Source organism: Microtus ochrogaster, unplaced genomic scaffold (assembly GCF_000317375.1).
Source record: "Microtus ochrogaster isolate Prairie Vole_2 unplaced genomic scaffold, MicOch1.0 UNK26, whole genome shotgun sequence".
NCBI lineage: Eukaryota > Metazoa > Chordata > Mammalia > Rodentia > Cricetidae > Microtus > Microtus ochrogaster.
Window position 1 is genome coordinate 4,471,101 of NW_004949124.1, and position 15,050 is coordinate 4,486,150.

The 15,050-nt window shown below is 52.6% G+C and overlaps 1 protein-coding gene across 2 annotated transcripts in view; it reads right to left on the reverse strand.

The window, feature by feature from the left end:
• Positions 1-6: 6 nt before the first annotated feature.
• Fosl2 (FOS like 2, AP-1 transcription factor subunit) overlaps positions 7-15,050 on the reverse strand; it is a 26,890-nt gene continuing 11,846 nt past the window's right edge. For both annotated transcript variants that reach the window (XM_026789692.1, XM_005367961.2), the window contains exons 2-4: positions 8,743-8,994; positions 5,533-5,640; positions 7-3,262 (exon numbers count right to left, since the gene is read on the reverse strand). In XM_026789692.1, coding sequence (XP_026645493.1) covers positions 2,753-3,262; positions 5,533-5,640; positions 8,743-8,979 — 855 coding nt within the window. In that variant the 5' untranslated portion in view covers positions 8,980-8,994 and the 3' untranslated portion in view covers positions 7-2,752. The remainder of the gene's footprint in view (positions 3,263-5,532; positions 5,641-8,742; positions 8,995-15,050) is intronic.

Here is a 15,050-nt window from a genome sequence, read left to right on the forward strand (position 1 = left end):
CTCTCCCCCAAGGAAACCAGTTGCTTGCTGTTGGCTCCCCTCACTGGGGCCACTCTCTTTCCTGTGCCAAGGCTGTCTCTAGACAGCCAGCTGGAGGGAGGGCTGTTCTTGCAGAGGCTGGGTGGCCATGAGGACTGTGTTTCATGCTAGCTGATTAAGGAGGGCCTGCCCTATGCCAACCCAGAGCTGCTTACAGTCCAGCCCAAGTTCATGTCAGCTGAGGACACACATGAGGAGATGGGACACCTTGTCTGAACTCAAGCACCCTTCCCCGACCCCTGCTCCCTAAACTGGAGACAGGACAGCAAGCCAGGTGCCTGACTCTGGAGCACAGGCGTATGTGTGAGTGGCATGTACGGGAAGGGACTTGACAGCGAGTCAGAAGGAAGCCAACTGAGGTTCCTCCCACAGTTTGGGTGTGAACATCCAACTATCCCCTCAAAATCTGTCTTTGGAAAGCCATGGAGTCTGTAGGATGGAGCAAGCAGGTCAGGAGGGGAAATGCCTCAGAGGTCTGAGGCCCAGGTTAGTTGGCTGTGCCTTCTGGTCCTGATGCCAACACAGCTTGCAATCTGAAGTGAGAGCCAGACTCGGGGAGGGGGGTCTCAGGAGTGTCCAACTGGGGCACCAAGTCACGGGGCCTGTGACCAGTGTTGATATCCATGCTATAGAGATGGAGCAGAAAGGGGCTTTGGGAAATCAGAGAGTAAAAGCAGGTTTGCTTCAGAAATGCCCATGGGCACGAGGAGGGAGAGAGCTCCCGCTTGGCTTGAGATGATAGATGTTTCTCAACTGAGGTCACCCCTGGGTATTTACCCAGCTCTAGCTACTCCTGGCCATCTCCTGTTTCTAGGAGGAGTCTAAGGTCAGGAAGCCACCTGCTCCAGCGGCTCTGGGAGACCAGACTGGCAGAGTTAGAGCCAGGACGTACGGGACAGAGCATATGGAAATTACTCTGAACATCTCCCTCTCTACCCAGCCAATCCCTGCCCCTGTCTCTTTCAGCTCTTTGCAGGTTTCCCACACGGCTCCTGGATCCTGTGTATTCTGCATGCATGTCAGTAGGTCATGGGATTAAAACATGGCCGGCACATGTGAACTAGGATTGAGAAAGGCCTATGTCTGTGAAGATCTATGAAGTTGTCTCTGTCCTCTCAAAACTCAGATTTTTCACCACTGGGCTTGGTTCAAGTAACATGGCTTTAGATAAGATCTTTTGAGTGGAAACACTTAGGTCAGAGCATTAGCGCTAGAGACCAGTTCTAACCGGACTCCACTTCCCATACCTGTGTAAGCATGCAGTAGGGAGACAACGATGGGATGCGGGGGCAGGAGTATGCCTTTGCTGGAGGCCAGGGCAGCCAGGAGAAGCATAGCTCTTCTGGCAGTGCGAAGGAACACATGCTAGCTTAGCTAGAATCGGCAGAGACACCCCAAGCCCTAGCAAGACTGGCTCAGACCAGTGACTCCCAACTGGCCTACAGGGTCAGGAGGTCACTCTGGAGTGGGCCACAGAAATATCAAAGGAAAAGCATTCATTCATCAAGGGCAGGGACCACTGAGAGCAGGGGAGGGGGGATTCCCACACCTCGCTGATAGGAGAGCAGGCAGGAAAGGCTAGGGACCTGGGGGCTGCTGCTGCAGACAAAACCACAGCCCCACACATCACCCCAGCTCCTCTACCTGGGGTTGGAAGAGAAGCCATTAGGTCAAAATTGGGGGAGGGTCAAGGCCCACACTCATTCAATATCTCTGGGTGGCGTCACCCTGAGAGCTGGGGAAGGGCAGGACCCAGCCGGGCTTCGGAGTGGTGTGTTGTTCCGAGGAAGGGGTACCTCCTTGGTCTGGAGAGAAGGGTCCAGCGCAGAATGGCGAGGCAGTAATTACAGGAGACGCTCTGCCCAAGACGTCAGGTAAGGGAAGCTCACTAGGACAGCCACGTGGCTTTGTTGGCACTAATCCTGGCTTGGTAATTAGGCATTTGGCAAACCCAACCTGTGTCCTGGTTGTCGGCACTTACACCCTGTCTTCTGGCCAGGCCGATCCTCCAAGAGGCGGACATCTCTCTCCAAGGCTGGGGAGGAAAGGTCCTTGGTGTAGCCCGGTGGTGACCGCCGCACCTGTAGAACTCAGGGAGCCCGCTGGTGGTCTGAGCCGGCAGTGCGCTGGGGTGTGTGGGGAGGGAAGGTTCAATAATATTGCACTTTGACTGTCCCTTTGGGACATGTCCGCCCCAGCAGAAGAGTCACCTGCTCCCCCAGCTCCGGAAATAAAAGCGCTTTAATATCCAGACCACCCAGATGAAATGTCACGGCAAATCTCATAAAAACCCAGAGGGAATGGAGCTGATACTGGGGGGGAGGGGGGAAGGAGGGGAAACCGAAAGGCACTGAGCATGCTTGGTGGGGCAGGAAAGGACACCATCACTCCAGAGACAACAGCATAACAAAGGGACAGGAACCATCCGGGCCAGCTCCAGGTGCTTCAAAAGCAGGAGAGATGTCGGAGTCCACCAAACCAAGTTCTCCTCAGCTTCTCAAGAAAGAGGATTTGCTTGCAAGATGAATGGGGGAAGGGGGGGGTCCCAGGGCTTCTAAGAGATCAACCAGTGCCTCACCACTAAGTCCCACTGGGTCCCCAGAGCCAAGGTTCCCCTATTGCCCTCATGACCCTGGAGCGCTTAAAGGTACTGGTCCCCGGGGAAGGTGACAATGATGACAACTCCTCCAGAGCTGGCCAGAGGAGCACAGGGTTACAGAGCCAGCAGTGTGGGGGAGTTCAAGGAGTCTGAGGACTGGTCCCCACTGCTACTGCTTCTGCGGTGAGCCTTGGAGCAGGACTCCGAGGGTGACGCAGGTGACTCCTGTTCCAGGACACTGGGGTAGGTGAAGACAAGGTTTGAGGTGCCTGGAGTGATGGCAGGTGTAGAGGTCACCACGATGGGAGTGTGCAGAGGCTCTTCCCCATAGAAACCACCCCCAGCAATGCTGATGGGCTTGATGACAGAGCGCTGGGTCTTGTCCATCCCTACCACTGAGGAAGAGGGGCTGTCCTCTTCGAGGGGTTCCTGCTTCACCACCACGGCACCTGCACCACGCATGGGCTGCAGCCCGGAGGTCGGGGGCGACCGGCGCTCCTCGGGGCTGATTTTGCACACAGGGCCGTGGGCCACCAACATGAACTCCAGCTTTTCCTTCTCCTTCTGTAGCTCAGCAATCTCTTTCTGCAGACCAGACTTCTCCTCCTCCAGCTCCTCTGTCTCCTGTGAGGGGAGAGAAGGGTGTGAGGAACAGGAGCCTACGGGCTGACCTGAGGGATCCACGGTGTCCTCAGGTGACCTACCACATGCGTCTCACACGCCTAGCCGGAGAGCTCACTGGGTGTGAGTCACACGGAGGCTCCCAGTCCCTTTTATTTCTGAAGGAGGAAAGTCGGCTTGTGGGGCAGGCGAGCTAACCTCTGCAGCCGCTGCAATTGAGCACTTACTACTCCACTGAATAATGCACTCCACCTTCCAGGAGTTTCTGAAAGCAGACGTTATCATTGACCCATTTTGAAGATGAGGAAACTGAGGCCCTGTGAAGTTATAGAGAAACTCATCTGCCCGGAGTTATAGAGCTAGCGGGGAGGGTTGGCCAGATTTGAATCCCAGTGCAGTGCATCTGACTCGAGTCTGCATGCTAGCTAGCTACTGCACTGAACCCTCGGGATGCCAGTACTGCCTTTGGGTCCCCCAATGGGTTAGAGTGAGTGGGTTACTCACAGAGAAGAGGGCACTCTGCTCACTCCTCCTCTACCATTCCAGCCCACTAGTGGACACAGATGCTGGGCTGGACGCTTCATGAGCATGGACTCTCATGTGCAATCCTCCGCCCTCAGTACTGGAACAAACAGCACACGGGTATTGGCTTACAATACACACTCACTTGATCCCTGCTGGCTCCTCCCTCCTTTCCTACTCCAGTTTCTGAAGCCCAGGTCCCTAGAGACACCAAGGGACACATTTAGTTCCACTGAGTGCCCACTAGAGGGGCACCTGGCAGCTGGTAAGAGCCGTGAGGATGCCAAGATGACCTGTGTAAGCCTCCACTTCCCTCCTTCACACGCAGCCAGACACACACAGCTGTGGACTGGAGTAGCTGGGGAGCAGAGAGGCCTGCGTCACCAGTCTCCTCCCACTTTTTCTCTCCCACAGATTCCCATTCACAAATGAAGAGATCCGGGCAAGAGCTCTATTAAGCACAGAGCAATGTATTCCGGAGCGAAAACAAGAAGTTTCCGTCTGTCTCAAGGGTCTGACAAACGTCAGAGGCTTCCTGTGGAGGATGTGGCTCAGGGGCTGGGTAGCTGGGTCAGGACGTGGGGGAGGCAGAGAAGCAGGGTGTGAGACTTCTGGGAAGAGGGGAGGAAAGTAGGGAGGTCTCAGAGGAGTCCTGCTCTGGGCAGGTGGTGAGGGATGCCCTGGGGAGTCACGGGAAGGCATGGTTCCTTGGAAGGCTCTGTTGAGGGCGCTTCCCGTGGTGGGCTGATCATTCCCTGGTCTGCCTCATCCGGGAAGGAAAAATGTCTACTCCCATGCCCACTCTGACACCCCCACAAGCCATGAGTAAAGGCTTTGTGGCTTTCGCCAAGTACATATTCTAGTGAATGTGCCCAAAGGAAACCATTTAAAGCAGATACATTGTACCTGGAAGGATTAAATAGATTTTAAATCTCGCTACTAGTGAGTCACCATGTGAGGACCAAGGACAAACTCCTCAGCTCATCTGCTCTCTCTGAGAGCACTGTGTCCCAGGGAGTCAGCACTGGCTTGGGAGCTCCTCTACCAGATGTCCTGTCCTTCCTTTAGGGCCAGACACAGAAGGAAGTTACAGGACATTGGTCAGGCCAAGCTTAGAAGAGAGAGGGTCAGGACCATAGGTCCCCCGGGTCTGGGCAGTTAGGGAGCATGCGAGAGTGACTCACAAGGACAGAATAGAGCTCTAGGCTCGCCGTAGAGGTGGGAAACCTCCTTGCCTGCCAATGAAGGCTAGGCAGAAACTCCAAAGAAATATAACTAAACTGACATGTGACCTGTCTGCATGAGGATGCTTGTTCCCACCCCACTCAAACCAACCAGGGTGCTTCAGCCAGGCTGGGCCACCTTTGCTGGTTGTGGGTGTGGGGGCAACTGGAACCCCAAGAAGGAGGCATGGAGAGGCTGCTATTGATGCACCCAAGCTCACTGGAACTGTCAACCCTTACCCAGAAGCCCCAGGGGATCTGAGAACAGAGTGCACTCAAGTGCTGAGTGAGAAAGGTGGTCCTGCCTCTCTCCAGACCCACACAGACGGCAGAGGCCTATTCGCATACATCCATTCTCCTGACTTTCACCCCTCATTTAGCATTAATGTTGACCCATGTGCTCAAAAGAAAGGGTGTTCCGTCTCTCCGCTCGTCGGTTTGACACTTAGAAGGATGGGACCGAGAGGGCAGGAGCCCTGCAGCCCACAGTCCACCAGGGGCAACCCCACACCACACAGGGCTCCTCACCGCTTGCAGCTTCTCTGTCAGCTCCCGGCGACGGTTCCGACACTTGGCTGCAGCCAGCTTGTTCCTCTCCCGCCGGATACGACGCTTCTCCTCTTCTTCAGGAGACAGCTAGAGAGGCCAAGGTGAAGAGTCATGATCAGAATGGTGGGGAGGGTTCGCAGCAGTTTTAAAAAGCGTATGGTAAGACCTTACAGCCTGTCCTTTGAGAAGGGGGGAGGGAAGAGACAAGTTAGGCAGGCTGTGTAGCTGCTGGAGGGAGCTTGTTGGTGGATCTGCCCTGCAAGGGGACGCTGCACATTTAAAGGGACAGCAGAACAAGAGTAGGTAAGGAACTCAGGGGCCCTGAACCAGGGCAGGATTAGTCTGTCAGCTCTGATTTGAAGCCTGGGCTAAGGAAGAGTTTCCTCCAGCAAGCTGGGCCTGGCCCCATCTGGCTTTGGCTGCTTCCTCCAAAGCCGAGCTAATTACTCCTCACCACCCACTTTTGATTATGTAGAGTCTCCACACAGGTGAGACCCACCCATGGGGGTTTGTACCGATACACTGTCATTAATGGAGAGGCCATGGGTACCACTCTATTTCCAACCCTCTGCCAACTTGAGTGAGGAGCTCCCTGAGGACTCCTTGGGAGTCTGCCTCAGTGCTAGGCTGGGCAAGAGAAAAAGCAGCCTAGACACAAAAGTCCCACCAACCAGTCTTTCCGCTTATTTGACAGTGGCTGTCTATTATTAAGGGACATAATTTCAGGAGGTGGGGCTGTGAACTAAAGTAAACCCCCCTGCAAAGAGATCAGGAATTAGCTCCTTCTGGCAAATCAGCCAGAGGCTCTTAACTCTGTCCACACACACTGCCAGGGAGAGGGCCACGGGCCAAAGCACAGCTCAGGGGAAAGGGAAGGCCTTCCCGTTTAGCTACCAGACAGATGTATGTCTACTGTGTGCCTATGTTTTGCTAGGGGCTTCAAAGAATCTAAGCATGACTTGACCGGAGTCCTGCCTTTAAGGGACACCTGGGGAAAAGCTGAAGCTACCCCAGAGAGAGATGCTACCCCACTACAGATGCACCATGAGGAACAAGTCATCTGTGGTAGCTGGGCCCAGGTCAGGACCCCAGGAAGCTCCATCCCACCCTGGAAGTCCATGGCTGAAAAGTCTTGAGCAGCCAAGAAAGGCCTCAAAGTGGATAAGTCTATTCCAGACACACAGAGATGACCCTACGGGAGGTCACAAGACCACTTAGCCAAGACCTACTCCCAAACTTGTCTTGGGTCCAAGTCTTACAAAGTTAGTTACCAAGAAAGCCTGTGGTCTTGTGGCAGTCCTGGGCTGAGGTTACTTAACAGGCCCCTGGACTCCACTGAAGGCCCAGCACCACCACCACCACCACCCCCTTTACTGCTAAGGGAATAAAAAAAAAAAAAAAACCTCAGCAGGCCTTCCTCCTACCAAGGTAACTTTTAGCCTTAGAAGTCTCTCCCTGTCTGGGGAGGTGTGGGGCAACTGTGGGTACTGTCGCCATAGGAAATGTTCTGGGGTGGTGAGATCAACGTGGTTACTGCTTGAGTGTTGTTAACATCACCAGGGACCCACCCACAAGCCACACACACCCTCCCCCTCCCTCTCCTCAGTCCCACCCTGGGCTCAAAGGAGTTTTCTGAGCAGGCTCTGGGGGAGGCCAGGAGGCCAAGCTGACTCCTGGGACAAGCCTTGGGGTAGAGAGGGAGGAGGGGGTGGAAATAAGCCACAGAGAAAGCACTAGAGCCAGGAACCCCAAGAGCCAAGGTTCTACCATGCAGCCGCCACAGAAAACAGTGTGATGTGGTTAGCAGTCCTCTGAGTTCCTGAGTGATCGGCTCTCTCCCTCCCTACCACAAGAGGAAGGATGTCTCCAGACAGCTGATCTTGAAGCACACCGAGGTGGTGTGGTGGCATCAAAAATACCCAACTGAAGATCAAGGCGGTAGATCCCAGTCTCTGGGCAGGACCCTTCCTTCTAGATCTCATCTACGAGCTAGGTTCAGGGGGAAAATTCGGAGGCACCCTCCTCAAGTTCCCCCGGGTGTAAACTTCTGAATGCTGTGTGAAGTAGGCCCAGTAGACAAAAAAATGTGGGACACGCCATGCTGCAATGCCAGCCCACAAGAGCCTGGCTGCCACTTAATACTGCTTTTGTATTTATATAATTACATATATTATAGATTTTTATATTTATATCCCGAAACAATCTGGCGATGAAGCTTTGCAACATAGATACAGCGTGGGGAGCTCAATTACAAAGAACAGTGTGGTCACCACTACAATACCTGTAACCTGTGACTACTGGAAGCCCCCAGAAGGGGCCACTAGCTCCCCAAACGCATGCAACTGTCCCTCAGTGTCTACAACACACAGCCCCCTGCCCCCAGAGCTCTGTACTGTGGTCCCAATGTTAACACCTATCGGCCATGAAGACTTTTGTTTTCAGATGAACACAGTACCTGGGGAAGCTTCCAGGTCCTTGGGGGTGGGGGCCCTGTAACTCAAGGCACTCTTGGGACTACTGGCTCTGGGTCCATCACTACGCCCTGTTAAAGGTGCTAGGATATGGTAGACCATGGGGACCCTTGGAAATCCTGGGGTAGAAACAGGCAGGAGCTGGAGTAAAGGCTCCCACGGTTAACAAGGCTTTATCAGATTCACATTTCATCTGAAAAGGAACACACACTGCCGAAGGGCTCCCTTCTCTAGGTTCACAGTGGCACGGGCCTCATGGGAGGGGCACTGTGATGGGAGACAGATGAGATCTTCGAAAGCCTGCATCCTTTCTTCCAAGTCAGTTCTCTCTCAAAGCTGAGCCTCCAGAGGAGGCAAAACAAGTGGAACCTGATGTGTGACCTCTATCTCCCCCGATAGCTGTACAGACTACTCGGGCCCAGGTCACGATACTTCCAGAACACACATTCCAGGAACCGGAAGAGGACGGCAGCTTTGATCTAAAGGTCTGGACACAAGGTGCTCATAGCCCTGTCCTATGGATCTCACCTAGTGGTTCCCACTCGGGACCAGGGCAGGGCACTACTGTAGGAGCCATGACAGCTCACATTCACTGAGTTTATACTCACTAAGTGTTCCCCAACTCAAGAACTCCCCCAAGCACCAGCGAGGGAGTGTTCGCGAGGCCCGCCCTCCCCCAGCTACCAACGTGGTTCTTCTCCGCTAGCTAGGGGCATACCTGCTCATCTCTCCTTCTGCGGCCCACGGTGGTACCAATGGTCTTGATCACGCCGGGTCTGGGGAGAGCCATGTGCCCAGGGACTGAAGCCAGGCCTGGCAGGGGGCTGTAGGGGTGTGAGCGTGGATAAGGGTTGGACATGGAGGTAATCACTGTGGGCTGAACCATCCACTGCAGGTCCTGGCTGGTGGTGATGGCGTTGATGGTGGGGATGAAGGCGCTGCCCGAGCCAGGCATATCTACCCGGAACTTCTAAAACAAGGAGAAAGACATGACACTGAGCCAAGAGACGACAGAATAGGACGAGCTGAGCCAGAGCCAAGGTCAAAACTACAGACTGGCCAGGCGGTGGTGGTGCACGCCTTTAATCCCAGCACTTGGGAGGCAGAGGCAGGCGGATCTCTGGGAGTTCGAGGCCAGCCTGGTCTACAAGAGCTAGTTCCGGGACAGGCACCAAAGCTACAGAGAAACCTGTCTCAAAAAACAAAACAAAACAAAAAAAACCAAACACAAAACAAAACAAAAAAAAACCATACAGACTTCGGGGTTAAGGCTTGATGACAAGGTCAGAACCCAGGTAGGCTTCCCTGGACAAGTTCCACATAGATAAAAGTCAAGCCGATCTTACCCATCCCTGGTCTATATGTCAGACCTGTTCCCTGCCTGGAGTCCTGAAGACTCCATTCGCAGGGGCTATGGGAGGATGCGGCCACATCCCAAGTGACTTACAAGACACACGTGAGGCTGAGCCACTCACAGTCACCCTGCAGCCCTCCAGGCTATCTACAGGACTTTTCGCCTTGGCCTCCTGGGGCCTCTGAGTCACCTACCAATTATTCCCCCAGGGTATTGGCTCAGGACACATTTCTTAAAGATTTACACAGCACTAGATCAAGAGAGATCACTACAAGAATATTGTGTCTGTTCTTTGTCACTTTCAAAGGAAGGTCACGATGGTCCTACTTGCCTAGAAGATCAAGGTCAAGTCGAGAAGGTGAATCTTCAGCTGTTCTTTGGAGAGTCTATTATCAGGGGATAGGACTGAAGCCCATGGGTCTGACTTTGTAACCTGAACTCCTCCTGCTGTCTTCAACCCTGTCTTTGCCTTCTCTGGCATCTTGCTTGGGGCAGACACACTGTGTCTGTCACTACCATCGGCATATCTATCTACCTGGGCTCACAGACGTGTGTGCAGGAAAACGTTGGTGCTGTTCAGGATCCAGAGCTCAGTGAGCTGCGGAAACGGTCTGTTTCAAACCCAACAAGACCAAGCATCAAAGTACCATACATCAGGCCCCTCAGCTACTGCATTGCTGTTAGGGTCAGAGCCTGGGCCCCACAGCCCTAACTAGCCAGGCTCCACACCCTTTGCCAGTAGGCCAAGTAAACAGTAATAGAGGAAAATAGAAAAGGGAGATTTAGTCAATGAGACCATATTAAGAGAAGGGGCACAGAGGCCCAATGACTGCCCAACCTGTCTACAGAGTCAGGACACAAGATTGAAGTTTAAATAGAGGGCAAGAGGCACATAGCCTTAGTCAAGATGTGGTCCTGCCCTCATCACCATCTCCAGTCTGTCCTGCGAGATGCTCTGACAGGTTGTCATTCTGTGTAGAGACCCTTCCTGGGAGTCAACACAAATCCAGTTTCTTGGTAACCATTGTTTCAAGGGTCTGATGGCCAAAGGGAGGGGCACAAGTGTCTCTCTAGAACATCTTCCCTCCCGCCAGAATGGCTACAGCTGGCTCGAGCCTTCTCCAGGACAGCTCCTGAAAAGCAAGAGAGGCCAAAAGGGAAGCCCCTCCCATTTCCAGCATTTCAGGAGAAGTCTCTCTACAGACCCGGTCAAAAGCCCACCCTCAGATGATCTGCGTTCACAAGAACATCTCACAGGGAAAATGACGCCAGTCATAATAGCTAGCACTTACACAACGCACAACACCATGCTAATGTCTTGCCTAGATTACCCCATTAATTCTCCCTCCGAGGTAAGTACCATATTATCTTCATCTCAGAGGCAGAAACAGGCTGAGAGACTCCAAGCCACTTATTTAAGGCCATATTGTTGCTAAGCAGTGGGGTCAGAGTTCAAACCCAGCTCAGAATGACTGAGACTTGTTGAACTATCTTGGTTGTTGAGGCGCCTCCGCCACAGACATTTCTCTAGCCTTCTTTCTTCCTCAAATGCCAGCCCTGCATGCTTGAGTCCACCCAGGGCCCTTCAGGCCCTTCAGGCCCCACCTCTCACCAAGGAGGTCTAATAGATTGGTTCCACCCAAAAGGAAACCCTGCTATCATTTGCCCAGGCACTATAGTAGCCCCCAACTGGTCTAGTTAAAGCAACCAAGCAACAAGCCACCTCTATTGTCTTTACCCCTGCTGATAACATCGCAAGTGTGAAAAGAAAGAGAAGCCTACAGACCCCCACACTGCACCTGGCCGAGCTGATCCTGCCACCACCTGACTCCAGGCCCTGTGGTAGAATGCCACTGCCTCACTTCCCAGATTGCTCCAGCGCATGAAGGCTTCCCTGCGCAATGGATTGTGGGATTTTATCAGGGAGGTGGCTCAGGACAATGGCTTCTGGTCAGTCTAGCCAGTTTCAGAGTTATACTACTGAAGGCAAAGGGAAGTAGGGTTGGTTTTGGTTTTGAACCAGGAGTTGACCGAAGAGAAACAGGTATGCCAGGCTTGGTGGTTCAAGATTCTAAATGCCAGCTCTTCAAGAAAGTTGAAGCAGAAAAACAAAACAAAACAAACAAACAAACAAACAAAAGATCCAAGGCCAGCCGGGCAAAGGTGCACGCCTGTAACCCCAGCACTCAAGAGGTAGAGGCAGCCAGATCTCTGCATTTGAGGCCAGCCTGGTCTACAGAGCGAGTTCCAGGATGACCAGGGCTGCACAGAGAAATCCTGTCTCGAAAAACTAACCCCCACCCTGCAAATAAGTAAGCTCTAAGGAAAGCCTGAGTTACAAAATGAATTCAAGGCCAACCTGGGCACCTCAGTGAGACCCTGTCTCAAAATAGAAAAAGGACTAGAGCATTTATCTAGCACGAGGCCCCAGGTTCAGTCCCTAGTACCATGGGCGGGCGGGGGGGGGGGGGCATTTCATGTGATCAGGTGTGTGGAAAGCAGGTTAGAATGTCTTGAAATGGACAAAGTGTGTGTCTGGAGCTGGATTATGAGAAGGTAGAGGTGTCGCAAACAGTGGGCATGGCTAAGTGTGTGCAGGAGCACTGAGGTTCAGACAGTGAATTTTCTCTGGGCTACTGGGGGAGGTATAGAGACTTTGCTTGGTGTCCTGAAGTCCAGGTCTGAGGCCTGGTTTGAACAACGCTGCTCTGGGCCCATGCCTGAGGACCCAATCCTGGGACAAAAGCGAACATATTGATTCTGAACTTCCTGCATTGTTACCAGGATATAAGTCACAGCGACTGTAATCACAGGCTGCAAAGCAATCAAGGGGTTCTCAGCCCTGCCTAAGAATATTCCGAGGAGCTTGTAAAAAATCACCACCGTCGGAGCATCGTCATTAGAGTCGGAAATAATTGGTCAGGGGTGGAGTTCAACTACAGGCACTTTTTCAAACTCCAAGGAGATTTTATTATAATACGCAACCAGGACAGAAAAACATTGCCCCAAACAAATGGAAGGCAATACAAACCATTACCATCGCCGCCACCATCATCAGCATCACGTCACCCGCATACACTGTGTACACTGCACAGGCTAGCTCTTGGGAGACTTGCCAGCTTCGACTTTTGGAAGCACCCAAATTTTGTATTCCATTTTGTCCCCACAAGACAGGTCCTCAGACAGAAGCAAAGCTGAAGCACCCAGTGTAAGGGCCTAACGTGACCACCTCGTTGGGGGCAGCTGTCGGTTCTTTTCAGGAAATTATCTAAGAAACATGCTCATTCCAAGGAACAACAGCAGGCCTGTCTTAGGCTCGGGGAAGGAAGCAGAAAACCCAAAGCCAGTTGGAAGACTGAGATTCCTTAGGGATGGGCAGGTGCCACCCGGCCCGGCCCCTCTCGGGCCCCCTAGTTCACACACACTCAGCTTCCCAGCAGACTCCAGCCAGATTCCTTGAAGCGATGGCTTGGTCTAGACAAAACAAGGCGGCAATAAAAACAAGGCAGGAGGTAATGACTGCCTCTGAATCGCATGTACACCTTGTTTCAGACAGAGGTAAAGCCATATGGATAACACACTGGCTCCAAACTGCAAGGAAAACAATGTCCTGTCCCCAGAGGGGAATGAGGCCCGATAAAGAAGGCTTTTGTCTCTAAAGGAGCCTCTTGGAGAGACGCACAAAAGTTTCAATTAGCTCTGGCAGATGTTTTTGTCTCGACTCCCAACATGTTATTCAGAAAGTGACACTGGGTAAGAAGGGGGAGATGGGCTTGAAGCCTGTGGTCTCAGAAGTCAGCCCGATACTCTCCTTTGCCAAAAGACCAAGTGTCCTTAAAGGGGGCATGGAGTCATGGTTCCCAGTGAAGGAGTTCACACTGAAGAGAAAGAAACCAAGACAGCTTTCCAGCCATAGGGATGAGGGCAACACTGTGAGAGTGGCCGGGTACAGGCTGGTAGTGACAGGATGGGTGGAAGGTGTAACTAGGGACCAAGTTCTTTTGGGGCTCCTGGAAAGTCCTTCCTTTTGGGGACAGGACTGATGGAAGATGCTGGGTGGCTATATGGCATTCCCGCCTGGCAGAACACCCAAGTACTTAAAAAAAAAAAGTGTCTCCTTGTCAACTTGTGGATGAATGCCTATAAAAGGACAAACGGCCACCACAGACCTCCTAGAGCTGAATCTAGCAAGGTCTGCCCTAAGGAGCCGGACAGCAACCACTTGGAGAGGGCAGCATGCAAAGCGAATATGAGCAAGCTGGCACCCCTGAGCTTTGTGCAGCGTCACTTATAGACAGTTTCTCCTCGGCGCAGGTTGGAGGAAACAAAAGAGAGGAAGAGGTCAGCAACAAACAAACAACAAAAACAGAGCTGCCCCTCTAAGCCAGGGAGCCAAGGGGATGGACCGCACTCCATGGCTTGGATCTCCAGACCCTGGGCAAACCTACAAATCCTTACAAGCTTTGTCGTAGTCTTCGGGCACTGGGGACTTTGGTGTCATCCGGGAGCATGCCGTGCTTAGGGAGCAATGGGATGCTCAGTGCATACGAGTTAAGTCAATCAGAGATCAACTCAACAGGCCAGAGAACTGTCACAGCCCTTCCGCTGCAGACTTGGAGAATAGACTTTTGGGACTTAACTTTGAACACCATCCCCAAAGGTGTAGATGGAGCCCCTTCCTGAGTCCCGAGCTAGGCAGACATGGTGTTTAGATAGAAGTCAAGCTTGGAGTTCCTGGCCAGTCCTTCTCTATTGATCCTTATTGGTACCCCAGTCATGCAAGACATGAACCTAGGGACCCTGCTCCATCAGTAAGGCAGACTTTCATCTAGGATGGAACTGGCCTTTCTCCTTTTCTACATCCTCAACATAGGACAAGGAAATTACAACACCCCAGAAGACTAGCTTTGGAGAGAGGAAGGGAAATGCCGAATGTTCTAGCCACACTTATTCATATCAAAGTAATGAGGCCCAGCAACAACATCAAGCAAGTGTTACGTTCACTGAACACAGGGTGCCATCCAAAGCCTATGGTACAGCATCTACACTGGCCATCACCTTGACCTCTGACCTCTCTTCTCTGAGGAAATGCCATTTATGTCACGATGGAAATGGCTGCCAATAACTCACAATTTCCAGACTTTTCCACCATACAAACGTATCACAGGTTACTGCACCAGTCTCTTTACCAGCTCCACTTGAGAGAAGCAGTCCAGCCTGTGGTACCTCATGTCCACAGTGAAGGAAAGCAAGGAACAGAGAGAAAAGACAGGCAGAGGTGGCTGCAGAGCTGCTCCTAGATGTCCTGGATCCTTTGTTCTTTCTGGTAAAAGCCCCACGCCCGAACACTGGAGGAACACTCAGGAACCTTTTCCTAATATCATTGATCCTCTACCCTCTGCAGCCAATAAGACCAGCGTTGGGCTCAGGCTGGCCTTGAACTCAGAGCTCCGCCTGTGAGAGAGCTGCGATTTATCCATTCAGCAGATTCAGCAGTGAAACTATTTTTTTTCCTTTCAACACACAAACCAAGCCAGGCAATGGTGGCGCACGCCTTTAATCCCAGCACTCGGGAGGCAGAGGCAAGCGGATCTCTGTGAGTTCGAGACCAGCCTGGTCTACAGAGCTAGTTCCAGGACAGGACAGGCTCCAAAGACACAGAGAAACCCTGT